Genomic DNA, 15,116 nt, shown 5'->3' with positions numbered 1-15,116 from the left:
CTGTCTTAACTTTTTAGGGACATCTTTAATCACTTGAAGCTGACATTCTGACCTCGGGTGACCTGGCCCTCAGTGGCCCCATAGGTCTTGTAGACTGCCCCCATGGGACGTCTTTTGTCCTTAAGAAATCACTGATTATGGGAGGGCCCCAATCCGGGTGATGAGCTCTGCCCTCAGAACAGCAATTCCCCTCACAAAAGGAGGCCGAGGAGCTCATCCTAGGGCACCTTTTATATAACCTTTCAGAGGAAGGGAGGTAGGCATTGGTGACGACAGGGATGATCCCAGAAAGAGCCCAAGGTGCCTGGAAACATGCTGTTCCCCTTGCTCTAACTGAACCTACAACCTTCGGACCACATTCCTTCCTGCTGCCTCATTCCCCCTGGGGTCCCAGACCGGGGAGCGGGGCCTGGGGGAGCCGATCAGAATAGTTCTGTGGCATGTCGGCAAGGAGCTTGGCCTGGCCTCTTTCCTGGGGCCAGACCCTGAGACCCTTTCCCAATTTCCTGTCTCAGATATGCTGAGCAAGCACAGGCCTTCCTCCTTGGTGGGGGCAGCTGGACTCAGGCCAACAACTCTCAAGAGTTGAGTCATTTAATGTCTTTCCTTCCTCAGCTTTCCATCCTGTTGGGACCTCAGATAGGAGCTCCTGTCTCCCAGCTTGTCTACTGAAAGCCACAGAATGACAAATTAAAGGTGCCTTTGACAAAAACCCACAAACCTCCATCATGGGCTTGGTTTCTCTATCAGACCAGTAATTTGCCTTCTAATCACCTCAAGAGCTAATATTTACTGTTTCTGAAATGACTTTTCTGTATCTTCAGAGGGCATGGTATAACTTAGCCCAGAAGCCCACAGACACTGAACCACTACGCACCAAGTGACCGGAAGCCACCCAACAGTATCTTCTCTAGTGATACATGAAATCCTATCATTAGAGCTTTATTCCTTCAGATTGATATTGTTACTTATATAATAGTAATCATGCTCACTTATATAATTACTTGCTTAGCACTTTACAGTTTACAAAGCACAGCCATTGCATTCAGCCTTACAACCCGATATGGGATGGTTTGGGCTGGTATTTCTATCTCTGTTTCACATACCAGCAAAGAGAATGCAAATGACTTGTCCAAGGTCACACAGCTTATAAGCAGGAGAACTGGATCTTCTGGTCCCCGGCTGTACAATACCATGCACTGTGCCATCTTGATGCTTCTACTCTAGTACAGGGAATGGTAAGAACAGATAGAGCTGGGCCTTTGTGAGCCTGTATAAGGGAAACCCTTGCTTCCTCCTTCTAACAACCAAGTGCTAAACCTACCAAAGTGAAGGCGTCTCTGAGCTTCACCACCTCTCTCTTGCCTCCCTGGCTTCTCTCATCACTAAAGCCCAGTGAATTTTGTATAGCGGGATACCAGCCCAGTCAGCTTTGACAGAGTGCAGCTTTGACACTCTCCTTGCCGAACCCCTCAAAGCCTGTGCCTGCAGGACACCTCTGCTCAGGTCCAATAGCCTGAGGGTCTTGCTGAGCTCAAGGCTCTGAAGCTACGAATAGGGCTTGTCTCATATCTCAGATACCTAATGAACTGAAAAATTCATGAAAGAATTAATGGAAGTCCAGAGCCAAAAGAGCTTGTAGAAGTCATCTGCCTGCAACTATGTGAGCCCCCTCTATAGCATCTCTGACCAGAGATTGTCCAGGCCCTGCTTAAATACCTCTAATGCCGGGGGACTCACTACTACCCAAGCCAGCCTTTGACCTTGTTCAGATTTACATTTGACTGACTTTGATCTTCTACTCGGTCCTTCCATAGTTACCTCATTTTATCTTTACAATTGGCCCATTTGGGAAACGGAGACTCAGAGATTAAGAAACTTGCCAAAAGTCACATCAAGAAAGATGTCATTTCCACATTTCTCTTTATCCTGTGTGCTCCAGGTACCTGTTATATTCCACCCGAATCCCCCTCAAAAGAGTTACCCAGCACTGGTTGCTATGCTCTCTTGTGAGGTTTGTCAGCCAAAAGAGCAGTGGACTTGTGACCTCCCCTTTTTGAGACACTGACGCACCTCCAACTGCATCAGATTTTTGGCAGCAGCCTTACAAACTGACTGACACCCTCTGAGCTTGTTGTCAGTCTCTAAGCCCAGGGTTGTTGGGGTTTTCCTTATGCTGCCATAATGCCATTTCCCCCCCTTCTTTATTGTGTGCAGCTGGGCACAAGCATTGGACTTCACATTCTTACCTGTTTAAGTCAACCCAACTTCCTGAGGGAAACTCTGTGGCTCTGTCTGGCCATGAGCTCCTGCTGTGGGCTGGCTATAGGCCAGACTTTGGCACTGACGCCAGAGTGGCCAGACTTCTGTGGAATTTGGCATCCCAGGCAGCTCTTGGTGACTGGAGACAGCTCCCATGGTAGCCAAACCCCACAGGGAATAATAGGCCCTCAGCCCCAGCAGACAGAAGGCTTGTGGGCGGAGCTAGAAAGTCTCAGCCTGGCAAGGGACAGTCCTAGGGGACTTTCCTCCCGCCTCCTGTAGTCCCTGGGAAGTCTTCCGTCCACAACCTCAGTGGAGCCTACGACAGAAGAAGCTCCATAGGCGCCAGACAAGAGTGGCCAAGGCACATTCCCAGGCTCCAGCCCGAAGGACTGCTGGGAGCTCTTCCCCTGAAGCTTTTAGAAGGGAACTTTTGGGCTCAGTTCATCTTTGGGTGTCTTATTTGTATACTTCTGTGGCTGAGGAGAGGGGGGCCGGCCGCCATGGTGTGATTACCCCTGTCAGCTCACCCTGTGAGTGTCTGGAGTTCTCCCATTGGAGCTTTATATACGGGATGTTAGAGGTTTTTCCTGGAATCACAGATTCTCAGGGTTGGAAGGAACTGTAGTGTTCATCTCTATCTCGTAATTAATGTAGAAATAGTCTCTGCAATATCTTTGTCAGGTAATTTTCTAGTCTCTACATGAACACACCCACCTCCCAAAACAGTGTCTTGTACTGTTTTAACTATAACAAGTTCTTCCAATAAGTGAAAGTCTGTCCTGCTGGACCTTCTGTCCACTGGCCCTGGTTCTGCCCTGTACTCTGTGATCTTCCATAACTGTCTCTGAAAATAACAGTTCTCTGGGAGAACATCTGAAGATGTCCTTGACCAATGTCCGAGGGGATTTGTTGGCGGCCATCAGTGGTACAGGGTGAAGTCCTGTGGGAGGGGACAAGCCAGTCCAGTGGCTCCACAAACTATGAATGTTGCTGTCTTTCATCTGAGTATCCCTCTTGGCAATGAGGCCATGATACTGATGACTTGTCAGGGAGCCCAGAGGAGGCTGTACCATTATAAGGGAATAAAGTGCTCCGACACCCAGGAATGGGAACATACTGCAGGTGTGGGGTCTTCTGTATCATGGGAGCGAGACCTAGGAAACAACGGAGCTTCCAAGGAAAAGGCCTCATCAGTATCACCATCACCGGCATCTGTTGTATTTTATTTAGCACCTACTGGGCCCAGATGCTTATAGATAGATAGACAGACAGACAGACAGACAGACAGACAGCTAGATAATTAGTCTATCTTCAAACCTTTCGAAGAAAGGCAGGTGCAGAGGAGCAAAATCACTTGCCCAAGGTCACAAAGCTAATAAGTGGTGGGTTTAGATATGACCCAAGGTCTTCCTATCCCCAAATCCCAATTCCTCAGTCACACTGCTACCAGATCTTAAAGGCTTGCTATTGTAGACCTAGTTGCCGCTGTGTGTGTGTGTGTGTGTGTGTGTGTGTGTGTGTGTGTGTGTGTGTGTTGGGGGGTGGAGTTAATGCCAAGCCCTGTCTGAGCATGTCAGGAACCCAGGAAAGTCAATGCTGGTATCTTGTGTTGCCATTACCAACACTATATCCTGGCCCCAGACTTCTCATTCAGTTGACAGCCAGGTTAAAAGGAAGAAGAGATCACAATGGGAAAGAGCTGTCCTGAACTTGTCTGGGTTAGATAGTCTTAAAAGACTTACATTCTGCATTTGCATTGTATTTGCTGTTGCTTGTTCATTTATGTAACAAGCATTTCTTAAGGACCTCTTATATGCTCAGTCCTGTGCTTGATGATGTTGGTGAAATGATGATAGTCTTGAGTATTCCAAAATATTCCTGACTCTATTTTAACTTTTTAATAAATAAGTCCTATATCAGGCCATATATCCCAAATTTTCTTTGAAACAAATGGGCATGATATTTGTTAGCAATTCATGAGCTGATGAAGGCAATCCACGCCCTCAGGCTCTGGCAGTCTTCCCAGAGCACTGCCCCAGTCTTCAGGATAACAAGCTAGCACTACAAACGCCCTCTTCAATAGTGTGAGTCTCCGAAGTGCTATTACAGGATTTCGGAGAGGAGATGACTGTGGAAAGGGGTAGGCAGAAGGGGAGATTTCATGGATGGGGTAGAACTTGACTTAGACCTCCAGGACGTGTTGAATTGGATTAGGAGGAAAGGCATTCCTGGAGGGTACTCACTGTAAACAATGGAGTGGCCTAGACTAGGGAATAAATGGTGCGGGGTCAGGCCTGGTAGGAGCAGGTGTGTTTAGGACATGAGGGAGAGGAAGGTGAGAGGGTCAATTCCAACCCTGCTGAAGAAAGTTCCTGATGTCAGCCTGACAAATGTGGGTGTTACTCTGTAGGCAATGAGAAGAGAGTTGAGCATCAGACTGCTGGGGCTCACAATCCCAGTTGTACTAGTGACCACTATATGAACCTAGACAAGTTATCTGACTTAGCTGTGCCTCAGTTTCCTTATAGAAAATTAAGAATGTTGATAATGGAATCTACCTCATAGGGCTGTTGTGAGTTTTAAGAGAAATACTGTATAAAAGTGTCCATCGTGTTACCTAGAATATATAGTGATAGCTATAAATTATTTAAAGTAGTACGGTGACATAATTAGGGAAGGAGTTTAGAAGAATAATTAAGTAGCCATAGAGAAGATAGATTGGAGAGAGAAGAGACGAACGAATTAGGAGACTATTCTAGTAGTCTAAGCAAGAAATGATATAGGCCTGATCAGGGCCGGTCAGGAGAAGATGGTGACTCTTAGATGCCATGAGGAAAAACATGACGGGTCTTGATGGCTGACTGGATGGAGTGGTCTCTAGCTGCCTTATTGAGTGTGGGTGTTTCAGTGCCAGGGCTCAGACCAAGCCTCATGGATCCCGTGAGAGTGCTTGGAAGAAAGGGAAAGAAGTGTTGGTGTTCTTGCTGTGATCTGTGAGAGGTTGGGGATTGTAGATATAATGGGGGCCCTCTAATGTGGTGGCAATAAGGACATTGCAAAGGTCCTCTGCCTCCTTCTATCCAAAATCCTCTTAGTAGAACAGTTTTAGGTAATGCTATTATTGAAAGGCCATGATACTAGAAAGGGTAACACTTCTGCTTTCCTGGTAATGGAGCTGAAAAAAGGGCCTTAATAGGCAGGAGGGGAGATAGGTGGCCAGAATCGGAGCCCCATGGGAAATGGGGTATAGGAGGAGAAACAGTTTTAATATGGGAGTAGGGCTTGGGGTGGGGTGTGTCCCAAGGGGAGAGGAGAACTAACAGAGGAAGTGGGAGAGTGCTGAAGACACACTCAGCCCATTCCGCAGCTTGCCTCGGAAGCGCACTGTTTGACATCACCATTGGCACACTTGGCAGCCTTTAGGCTTAATAGAGCATTTCCCCTGTGCTGAATCCAAGCTCCAAATGCTCACTGCCTTTAATACAAACGTTAGGCAAACTGAAGTCACATGAATCTTGAATCCTGTCAGGGCATAATCAGAATCACAGCTGGGAGGAGAGGAAGCATGGGAGTGGAGCCATGTTGTTGGGTAAAATGTAATGATGCTGTTTGAGAAGGAAAACAGCTTGGCCTTGAGCACTTTTACAAACATTAACATCTTACCTTCTGGGTAAGAAGGGTTCTGGGAAACAAACAGCTCCCCCCTCCTTCTAGTCCCTCCCTGTGGGAGTTCCAGCCAGCCCAGAGTGACTCTGACCCCTGAGTGAGCCCCAGAGCTGAATCCACCCCAAAGGTAACTCCACCTAAGAAGTGAGCCAAGTCTAGGCGAGTAACCTGGCCTAGCCCCTCCCCCGCCCCTCAGCACCACCACCACCACCACCACCACCACCACCACCATTTCTCAGGTCTCCAGTCCTGAGTCACCTAAAGCCCAACCTGCTTGTTGGACTTGGGTGTTGATCCTCCCTTTTCTTCAGGAAACCAGGCCTGCGAGTGTGAGGGGGAGCTGGACCTCAGGCAGCTCCCATAGAATAAACCAGATGCTGTTAGAAGACTCAGACCTTCTAGAAAGAGTAAGTCTAAAAAGGGGTGAAATGAAAAAGAGGTTGAGGAGGTCTCAGACACTGTATCAGAGTGGTTCTAAGGCCCAGACTGCCCACACCTGTTCCCCAGCGACACCCCAGACAGCAGAAACCTCTGAACCAGATCCCACTGGATCCCACGGATGCCACCGCAGCCCACGGATCCCACTGCAGTCACGCCACAGAGCCTCAGCGTTTCTCTTTGGAATCTGCTTGGAGTTTTGTTTTTATCTCTTTTGCATTTTTGTCTTCCAGAGTGGAACACTTAAGGATCCGGACTCGAGCAAGACCCCACCTCAGCGGCCAGCCCCCCAAGGTTGTTTACAGTATATTCTCGACTGTAATGGCATTGCAGTAGGGCCAAAACAAGTCCAAGCTTCTTAAAGTGATTGATTGGTAGTTAATTTTTCAAAGCAGAAATTTTAAGCCAAAAACAAATGAGGAAAGAAAGGAAAGTGGGGAGGTGGGCAACAGAGCCCCCCATTGGTGCCGTTTCTGTATTCTTTCAATGCTGACTGGACTGTGTTTTTCCTATGCAGTGTCAGCTCCTCTGTCTGGTTGTTTACCTGTTCCTGTTCGTGCTTGTAATGCTCACTTACGTTTCTCTGTATAATTTGTGATTCCAGGGCTGTTTGTCAACAGTGTACAAAAGACTTGTGCCTCTCCCAAGTCCAGTGTGACTCTATCTTCTGGGTGGTTTGATAGTATTTTATAAAGTATTACATAATGGGGGGTGAAATAGGAGCAGGGGGGTGCACAGGGGAGAAACAAAGACCATAACAATACAACCCGACTCCTCTCCTTCTCCCCCCTCCCAGGCTCAGATTAAACCACCCCCCACCCCCTGCTTACCTCCACGAATGTGCTTGGGATCTTCAATGAACTGTGCTTTTTGCTTCCTTTCTGCATGACTAGGGTAAATAGATAGACGTTTAAGAGATTTTCAAGGTCTAATTTCCACAGCTTCATTCGTTGGATCTGAAGTCGTCCACCTTTTTCTCTATTTGCTAAAATTTGGTACAGTTTGAGTTTATGTGAATAGGCTGGCTGTGCCTGTAAAGCTCTTGTGTTTTTCGTGATGACATGAACTATAAAAAACAAGCTATTTCCAGGAATGCGTTCTGTATTTTACATCCCAGTGTACCCTTTGTTTTTAATTATTAACTAATTAGCTATGAGATTAGACAAAATAATGGGGCCGCTGATGTGCAATATCAAAGTGAACTTGTGAGTATTTTCTGCGTGTTGATCTCAGTCCCCTTAAGTTGTTTCTTCTTTGTTGCCGTTTCTGAATTGGCCACGTGTGCACTTCTATAGAACTTCAGAATTCTGCTTCATATTCTGCAAAGCTTGACCTGTGTACAGAGGTCAATTTTGGACATAGAATGCAGGGAACTACTGAAAGTCTGGGAAGGATTCAGCCATTCTGCTCTTGGCCTCCCTCTCCTGAGGCATCACAACACGAGACCAAATCAAAAATGTCCCATTTCACTTGAGTGGGTACACTGCCTATGGAACTCTTGGGGGGACTCCTGCTTTAGTTTTCAGCTGTTAGGAGAGCCCTCCGGAGTCCAGATAATGAAGAGCTTTATCTTTCCTGCGAAGAACTGTCTCAGATTTTAGCTGGTGTGTGTTTGGGGCAGAACTGCACAGCCGTGGTTCTTGAAGAACCGTCACCAGTTTGTTCTTTTTCCTCCGACACACAGCTCCGGGGTAGTGATGAGGTAGTTTATTAAACCAGGCCTCTGATTCAGTGCCTCCTCTTACCATCTCCTGGACAGGCTGGGTATGGTCCCCAGGCGGCCTCCTCTAGCACCATGGTCCGTGGAAGTTCATGCCAGCAGTTTGCTCTGGCTCTACTTATCCATTCCCTCTCACTTCTATACCAACACGTCACCATTCCAGGTCACCAGGTCTGAGGAATAACTAGTGTTGGTAGTATGTAGCATGATTGGTGTGTCAAGGGGCACTGTCCTGGGTTCTCCTTTGGTGGCTGGCAAATTCTAAGGTTACAGGCAAATGCACTGACAGTGAATGTTCTTGTCTGCAAGCCCTCCCGTAGATGACAATGGTAGTCGATCTGTTGTAAATATCTTCATGTAAGCATTTCCGTACTTCCGGGTGGGTTGCATAAGAATCAGGTCCTTAAATACCTCCCGATCTGATGAAATGATAGACAGGAATAAAGCAGCATTTCCCAGACTGGAGGAATAATACATTTTATTTATTTTAATTTTTTTGTCCAAGTGATGAGCTGATGGTGGTGTTGCTTCTCTGCATGTTACCAATGTGAACATGTAGGTGCTTTTCGTGTGACATTTGTGAACCATAAATACAAAGTTGCCATTTGAATTCAGTCAGGCTCCAGGGTGGTGTCAGCCAAGGTCTCTCAGGTGGGGGAGAAACTGCCAAACACAAGCAGACAGCATAATCTGACTGTCATGTGCTCTCAGGCAGCATGCTAAGGGACAACTCTGTGACCTGGGGGACATCTATGTCACAGTAGAGGATTGCCGTTCAGGTGTTTTGTACCCATTTCTTTTCTGATGTTGTCCCCTTTTTTTGTACCGATCCAGCTGGGAAAACCTCAGCCAATGCTGGAAGTGTGATTGAAGTACCTCTCTTTTGTGACTCTTGTACAGCTTAATGTGCAATAAAGGAAAAGTTATATCTGTCTTCAGTGTTAAGTTGTAAAGTTTCTGGCTATTCAAGCATCTCTGTAGAAGTGGGGAAGCACTCAGATTTATGGTACAAGATGCTGAGCTGTCAACCTGCAGTACTTTATAAGAAAATGCTAATACAAATGGTGCCAAACTTTGGAAAAGGCAAAAACTGGTTAATATGAAATAATATGCTAATCCGTCATCTTCACTAATTATCTGATTTGAACTTAGAACTTCTTAAACATGCAGAATTGCATTTATTTCTTCATTTATGTATTTATGTGTAACTAGCCCTGGTATTAATAGATAATTGATGATAAAGTGGAGCCCGTGCCATGTAGCGGGGAAGTGGGCTGACAGTCACAGATGCACAGTGGTGTACATATAGAATTCTGCCTTTTCCGAGGGTACAGGTATTCTGGTATTTCTAGAAAACTAAGTTACAACATAACGCTTAGCTGCTATTGAGTTTCTATAAGCCCTCTCCTTCCAGTAGGCCCATGGATGTGTGGACTCTGGGATTGAGACGGAGAAATTGGATCTTCCAGGCCACTTAGGAATCATTTCCACTCGTCCACATGTGCTGATGGGGACATCTTTTGACTTATGAGTGTAGGAACCCCCTCAGCAAAATCTGAGCAATCTGGTACCACACTTACTGCATATCAACCCCCAGAGGAAGGATGGCCTTTTTTCTCTCCAGGTTGCTAGATGGTTTTCTGTTCCATTCTGGGAGAAGGGTATCCTGGTCCTCTTTGGAGGGACTCTTCCCAGATGGTGCCTGTGACATCCCAGAGGAAAATGGGGCTTGGAATTCTAGAGAATTTCACCGTACTCGCCTGAAAGGATGGTACTAAGAGGCAAAAGAGTGCCTGGAAACAGAAGATTCATCCCAGCCATGGGCGTGAGCTAGTGCTAAAAGGCAGCCCTGGCAGGGTGGGCTGTGGCAGTCAGGTACAAGTGGGCTCAGAGCAGGACGAAGGCCAGCGCCATCACTGTAAGTCAGTGATCATCAATGATCGTAAAGCACAGGATACTTTTTGAAGAACTTTCTCATCCGTTATCATCTTTGAAACACTACCATCTTGAAAGATAACTAAAACTAGGGCTTACTTTTTACCAGTCTTATGGTTGGAAACACTGACGCTCAGAGTTTACTGACTTGTTCAAGGAGTCACTGATAGACTATGTCTTGGGTTTTCTGATTCCCAGACCAGTCTTTCCACTGCCCCTGTACTGTCTGCTGTGTGGAACTTGAGGCCTCCCAGTAAACATGGGGCAGGTTGGCCTGTACCTGAGGAAGCTCTGGGGAAGCGGGGTGGGGCCCTCTGGCCTGGGGGGTCTTCTGTAAGAGAGCTCAGCTCTGATGGCGGCCACTCATTGCGTGGTGTATTCCCTGTCCTCCCCACTTCTGCTGTGTCCGAGGAGCAGCAAGTAGTGGCAATGTCGGAGGGAAACCCTCAGAGCCTCGGGCGGCTTCTTGTAATAGAGCTTATCCTTTTAGTAATGAACTAACCACACCCTTTGAGACATAGATTCTAACAAGGAAACCCTTTGATATGGTTAAATTATGAAGTTTTTCTTGTACTAAACCTAGGGGGCCCTGGGCAACCCCAAGGAATGCAACCCCCAGGCAAGGTGCTGCCTCCACGCCGGCTCCCCCCTGGACCACCGGTGCCACCTTCCTCCTCTTCCTCCTCCTTCTCTTCCTCCTCCTCCTCGGCTCCTCAGCGGCCGGGCGGCCCCACCACCCACGGAGACGCACCCTCCAGCAGCAGCTCCCTGGCAGAGGCCCAGCCGCCCACGGCTGCTCCACCACAGAAGCCCCAGCCTCACCCACAGCTCAAGTAAGAGATGCCTCAGCAGCTCCCTCCCCGCCCCTCTTCCTGCCCCTCCTCGCGGGCCTTGGGCTCCAGAGCTGCTAGAAAACACCTTCAGTCAGGCCTCCTCCTGTAGATACTTTTGTGGGGTTTTTTGGGGTTTTGGTTTTGGGGTTTTTTTTTTGCTTTTTGTTTTTTGGTTGGGGGCCTGTTTGGGGTTGATTAGGGAGGATAGGAAAAAGGGAAGTGAAAGTCTAAGCTCTAGCTAGAAGCTCAAACCCTCCCCTTTCTCCTGGGGAGTGGCAATAAAACAGTTACTACCCCGTCTCCTATTCTTATACTAGCTTAGGGGTAGTTTTTGTTTTTGTTTTTTATCCCGTCTCCTGCTCTTTTTTCCATTCCTTTTCTGTGTGTGTCTCTCTCTAAAAATTAAAAAAAAAAAACACAAAAAATCTCTTTCCTGCCTCTGACTCACAGTGTAGGGTGTGCAATCAGCAAAGCTGCCCAGAAGGAAAAGGGGGAAGTAGTTAAATCCATTTCAACTTTTTACCCACGTCTTTGTCAGAAGGAGGTCAGTTTCTGGTGTGGTCATCAGAGAAAGGCCCAGATAGAGACCCGATCCCCTCCTTCCCCACCATCACCCCAAACCCCATCACACTGTCCTGCTTCAGAGGAGGAGCTGAGGACCCCTAGGAAATAGTACAGCTGAACGGAGGAGGGACAGCACTAGATGTGAATGGTGGGCAGTTCTACCCTCTCCCCCAGACCCAGAGATGCTTCTCTTCAATTTCCTCAAACAGCCTTCTGTCGTCACTGTCAGCACAGACGGCTGTAGCTGTGGGGAAACAGTAGAGATCTATCCGTGCTTCTCAGAGTAAAATGATGAAAATCTTCAGGGAGGGAGAAAAGGGGGCTGTAGAATTTTAGAGATCGTCTAGTCATTGCATAGATGAGAAAACGTGGCTCAGAGAGATTCGATTAATTTTCTCTTTCAAAGCTGCTCTGCTAATTAGTGGCAGAGCCAGGACTAGGGCTCAGGTGGTCCAGATGCCCACTTTCTCTGGGTCTTCAGTCCTACGTGACAGGAGGAACACCACTCACTCCTGCTTCCCAGCTCTGGCCAATGGCACATTTCAGATCTCACTTGCCTGGTAACCTCCCATTAATCCAGTATTTTTTCTGTGTGGTGACTTTTTAATCTCTCCCACCTTCTCATTTGCCAACACTGGCCCAAGTCTGAGGGCAGATCTTTGGTTTGTCGCTGCCTCTGGGCTGAAGTTGTTGAGTAGAGCCTATCAGCCTTGATGACAAGCAGGAGGCTGGTACCTGGTGCCCTCAGCCTGTGCGTGCAGAGGAGTCCCCTCTCTCTGAGCCCAGCATGTTGGGGCTCATCCCCAGCCCTAATGAAAGGCAGGGCATCTGTTCATAGTCACGGCAGGAGGAGAAAAACTGCTCACGCACACTTCTGTAGAAGGGAGTTTCTGGGGCTGCACCCTGAATTAGGACGAGGGCTGGGAGTTCTAAGACACCTGGAGAAGAGTTCTGGAGCCAGGAACCAGGAGGAAAGAGACACAGTAGAAGTCAAGAAGGAGAGAAGATGGGCCACTGGAGACACCAGGCCTCACGTCCTCTTCTAGGTGCTGGGCTTGGCCTCCCCTCGACCTTCTTGCCTTCACCGTTTTTCTCTCTGAATCACTAATCTCTCAAGGGAAAAATTGGTCCCTAAAATATGTGTGATTTGGGCTTTGTCATTTAAAAACTGCCGAATAACCTTGTGGAGGCCTGATATATACAGTTGTGCCCAGTATCCACAGGGGATGGGTTCCAGGACCCCCTGCAGATGCCAACTCCGCAGATGCCCAAGCCCCTTATATAAAATAGTGCAGTATTTGCACATAACCTCTATTTGCATAGAGGCTACAGGAGGGTCTGCCTACACGTCTTTATTCACATGAATTTGGTGTGGTGCTCGGCTGAAGACAAATTCAAGTTTGCTTTTGAGAACTTTCTGGGATTTTTTTTTTTCCAATGTGTTAGATCCGTGGTTGGTTGAATCCATGGATGCGAAGGGCCCACTGTATCTCTTGCCCCTGGGCACCCTGAACCCCACAGACTTCATATGTGGGGTGATGATGTCCATTTTAAGACCAGGTAAACTGAGCATTAGAGTCTGTGCCAAGCCAAAAGGTTCTTTTGGAATCAAAGGAAAAAGCAGAATAGAAAGAGCTGAAAAGGCCTCAAGACCGTTTGCCTAAACATCTACATACTGCAAGTTAGAAACCAAGTACTGGAGAGGCACAGGCTTGCCTCTAAGGTCAAGAGTGAGTGAATGACAGAACCAAGACTTTGACCGAGGTCTTCTGATGCTGGCTCCATTATTTACCAGTCCATAGAAAAGAGAGTGCAAGAGTCCACGACCCGGCCCCAGTCGCTACGTGTCAGAGGGGAAGGGTGTGAGATTCCTAGATTAGTACTTACCAAGGGCCTCTGCAATTTAGCCTGCAGGCCCTTTGACATTAAATGAGAGAAACATCCTTTGAGTCACCCTTTCTTCCTCTTTCCCTTCTTTCTCTTCTCTTTTTCCCCCTTCTCCCTCTTTCTTTCTTTTTTCCCTTCTCCTTCGCTGCCCCCATCATTTCCTCTTTTAGCAGCACCGAAGGTGAAGAAAATAGCACAGGGACCTCCCAGGGTCCTGGCAGCACAAGCACTGCTGGCTTTCTCTCGGACCCTGGTCTCCCTGGGGTGGGAGTGGGCGTTCTGGTTGTGTACCCTCCTGTCATCGTCCTCCCCTACTTTGCTGGGAACACCACCCTCTCACGTTCTCTCTGGTTTTTATCTCCAAGCAAGTCGCAGTCCCTGACAAATGCCTTCAGCTTCTCTGAGTCCTCCTTCTTCCGCTCTTCAGCCAATGAGGATGAAGCCAAAGCAGAGACCATCCGGAGCTTGAGGAAGTCCTTTGCCAGCCTCTTTTCAGATTAGCTCTCCAGACACATGGGGGCACCCAGCCCAACCGGGAAAAGGCATCTGAGACATTTGCCAACAACAGTCAGCCATGCTTGGTGGTAGTGTCCCATGACCTTGACGTGTGTGGCCCCTTCCTCTGCTCCGTTGTGCTCAGTGATGTTGTGCAGCTCAGAAAGGACCATCTGAAGGTCTCAGGGCAGGTGCCTAACCAGCAAGGGGCACCTGACATCAGAGAGGCTAGAGCTGCTTCCTGTGAGATCATCGTCGCTGTGAGTTTAGTGGCCTTATTGTGAAAGTGCCATCATGTCTTATTCTTCCTCGTAAAACCAGGATCCGCTTCACTGAGGACTCCTGGGAGCTTAACTCAGCTCAGACGCAGTGCTAAGCATGCCGCCCCTCCCCCTCCCCTTATAGTCAGTGCTGCCTGTTTGGGAGCATAGATACTTATCCAGAAATACTCTTGGCTCGAAGTGTTAGGAACTTACCACACCTGGGTCCCTTGTCACACCTGTTCAGCTGTTTAAAGCACACCTGCCCAGCACACGAGATTCCTCTCCTGCTGCCGCGGGGAAGCACCTTTAGTCCACTGGTACTGGAGAGATCAAGGAGCTGCCATAGCCCCTGTTCCCTCCTCTGGAGCGCGGTTGTTCTGTGCGTGACCTTGTGCTCCGAAGCTGCCCTGTAGAGAATGCATGCCACTGTAACAGCAGCATACCAAGTTTTGTGTTCATCTCCAAATAAATGTTAAGACCTGTGGTGTAATAAAAGCAGCAGCATTAATCAGCATTTGATTCAGCCATGAGGTCTCCCCTAAGCCAGCCTTTTGCCTGAGACAGTATACATGAGGCGTGTGTGTGTGTGTGTTTGCGAGTGGAGGGAAGGGAAAAGTCCGGGAGAGTGAGGCTGTTTGTGTCGGTGTGTGTGTGAAGGTGTTTATGTGTGAGTGTGGTCGTGCACGTCCGACTGTTTCCAAGTGAATGCAAGTACGGCTGCATTAGATGCTGCTTTAGACAAGGCTTCCTGACACCTCCCAGTGAATCAGTCTCCTCCAGGACAGCTGGACTTCCTTCAGGAACTCAGCATTCCTTCCCATTTTACTGCATTTGGAGATTTTCTAATAAGCATAGCACCTTTGCTCCCATGGCAGCCAAGTTAGACTTCTTGTTTGGTCCCTCAAGCTCCTCGGCTAAAGCCCACATGGTGGTGTCAACGAGGCTGGACCGACCTGCTCCACTGAATGGAGTCCCACAAGCCCCAGGCACCCTGGAGGTCTGCGATGGAGGGTGGGCTCTGGGGGATTTCACTCTGGCTTCTTCATGACT

General features: G+C 48.1%; 1 protein-coding gene across 3 annotated transcripts in view; it reads left to right on the top strand.

Annotated features, from left to right (window-relative positions):
* The window catches only part of SYN2 (synapsin II), a 169,489-nt gene extending 154,911 nt beyond the window's left edge, over positions 1-14,578 (top strand). For 2 of the 3 annotated variants that reach the window (XM_074312977.1, XM_019732629.2), the window contains exons 11-13: positions 6,603-6,663; positions 10,608-10,857; positions 13,674-14,578. In XM_074312977.1, coding sequence (XP_074169078.1) covers positions 6,603-6,663; positions 10,608-10,857; positions 13,674-13,809 — 447 coding nt within the window. In that variant the 3' untranslated portion in view covers positions 13,810-14,578. The remainder of the gene's footprint in view (positions 1-6,602; positions 6,664-10,607; positions 10,858-13,673) is intronic. The other variant, XM_074312976.1, reaches the window with a different exon arrangement.
* Positions 14,579-15,116: the final 538 nt, after the last annotated feature.

The sequence above is a fragment of the Rhinolophus sinicus genome, linkage group LG10 (genome assembly GCF_036562045.2).
Source record: "Rhinolophus sinicus isolate RSC01 linkage group LG10, ASM3656204v1, whole genome shotgun sequence".
NCBI classification, from domain to species: Eukaryota; Metazoa; Chordata; class Mammalia; order Chiroptera; family Rhinolophidae; genus Rhinolophus; species Rhinolophus sinicus.
Note: the sequence above shows the minus strand (reverse complement) of the source record. Positions and strands in the feature narration are given on the sequence as shown.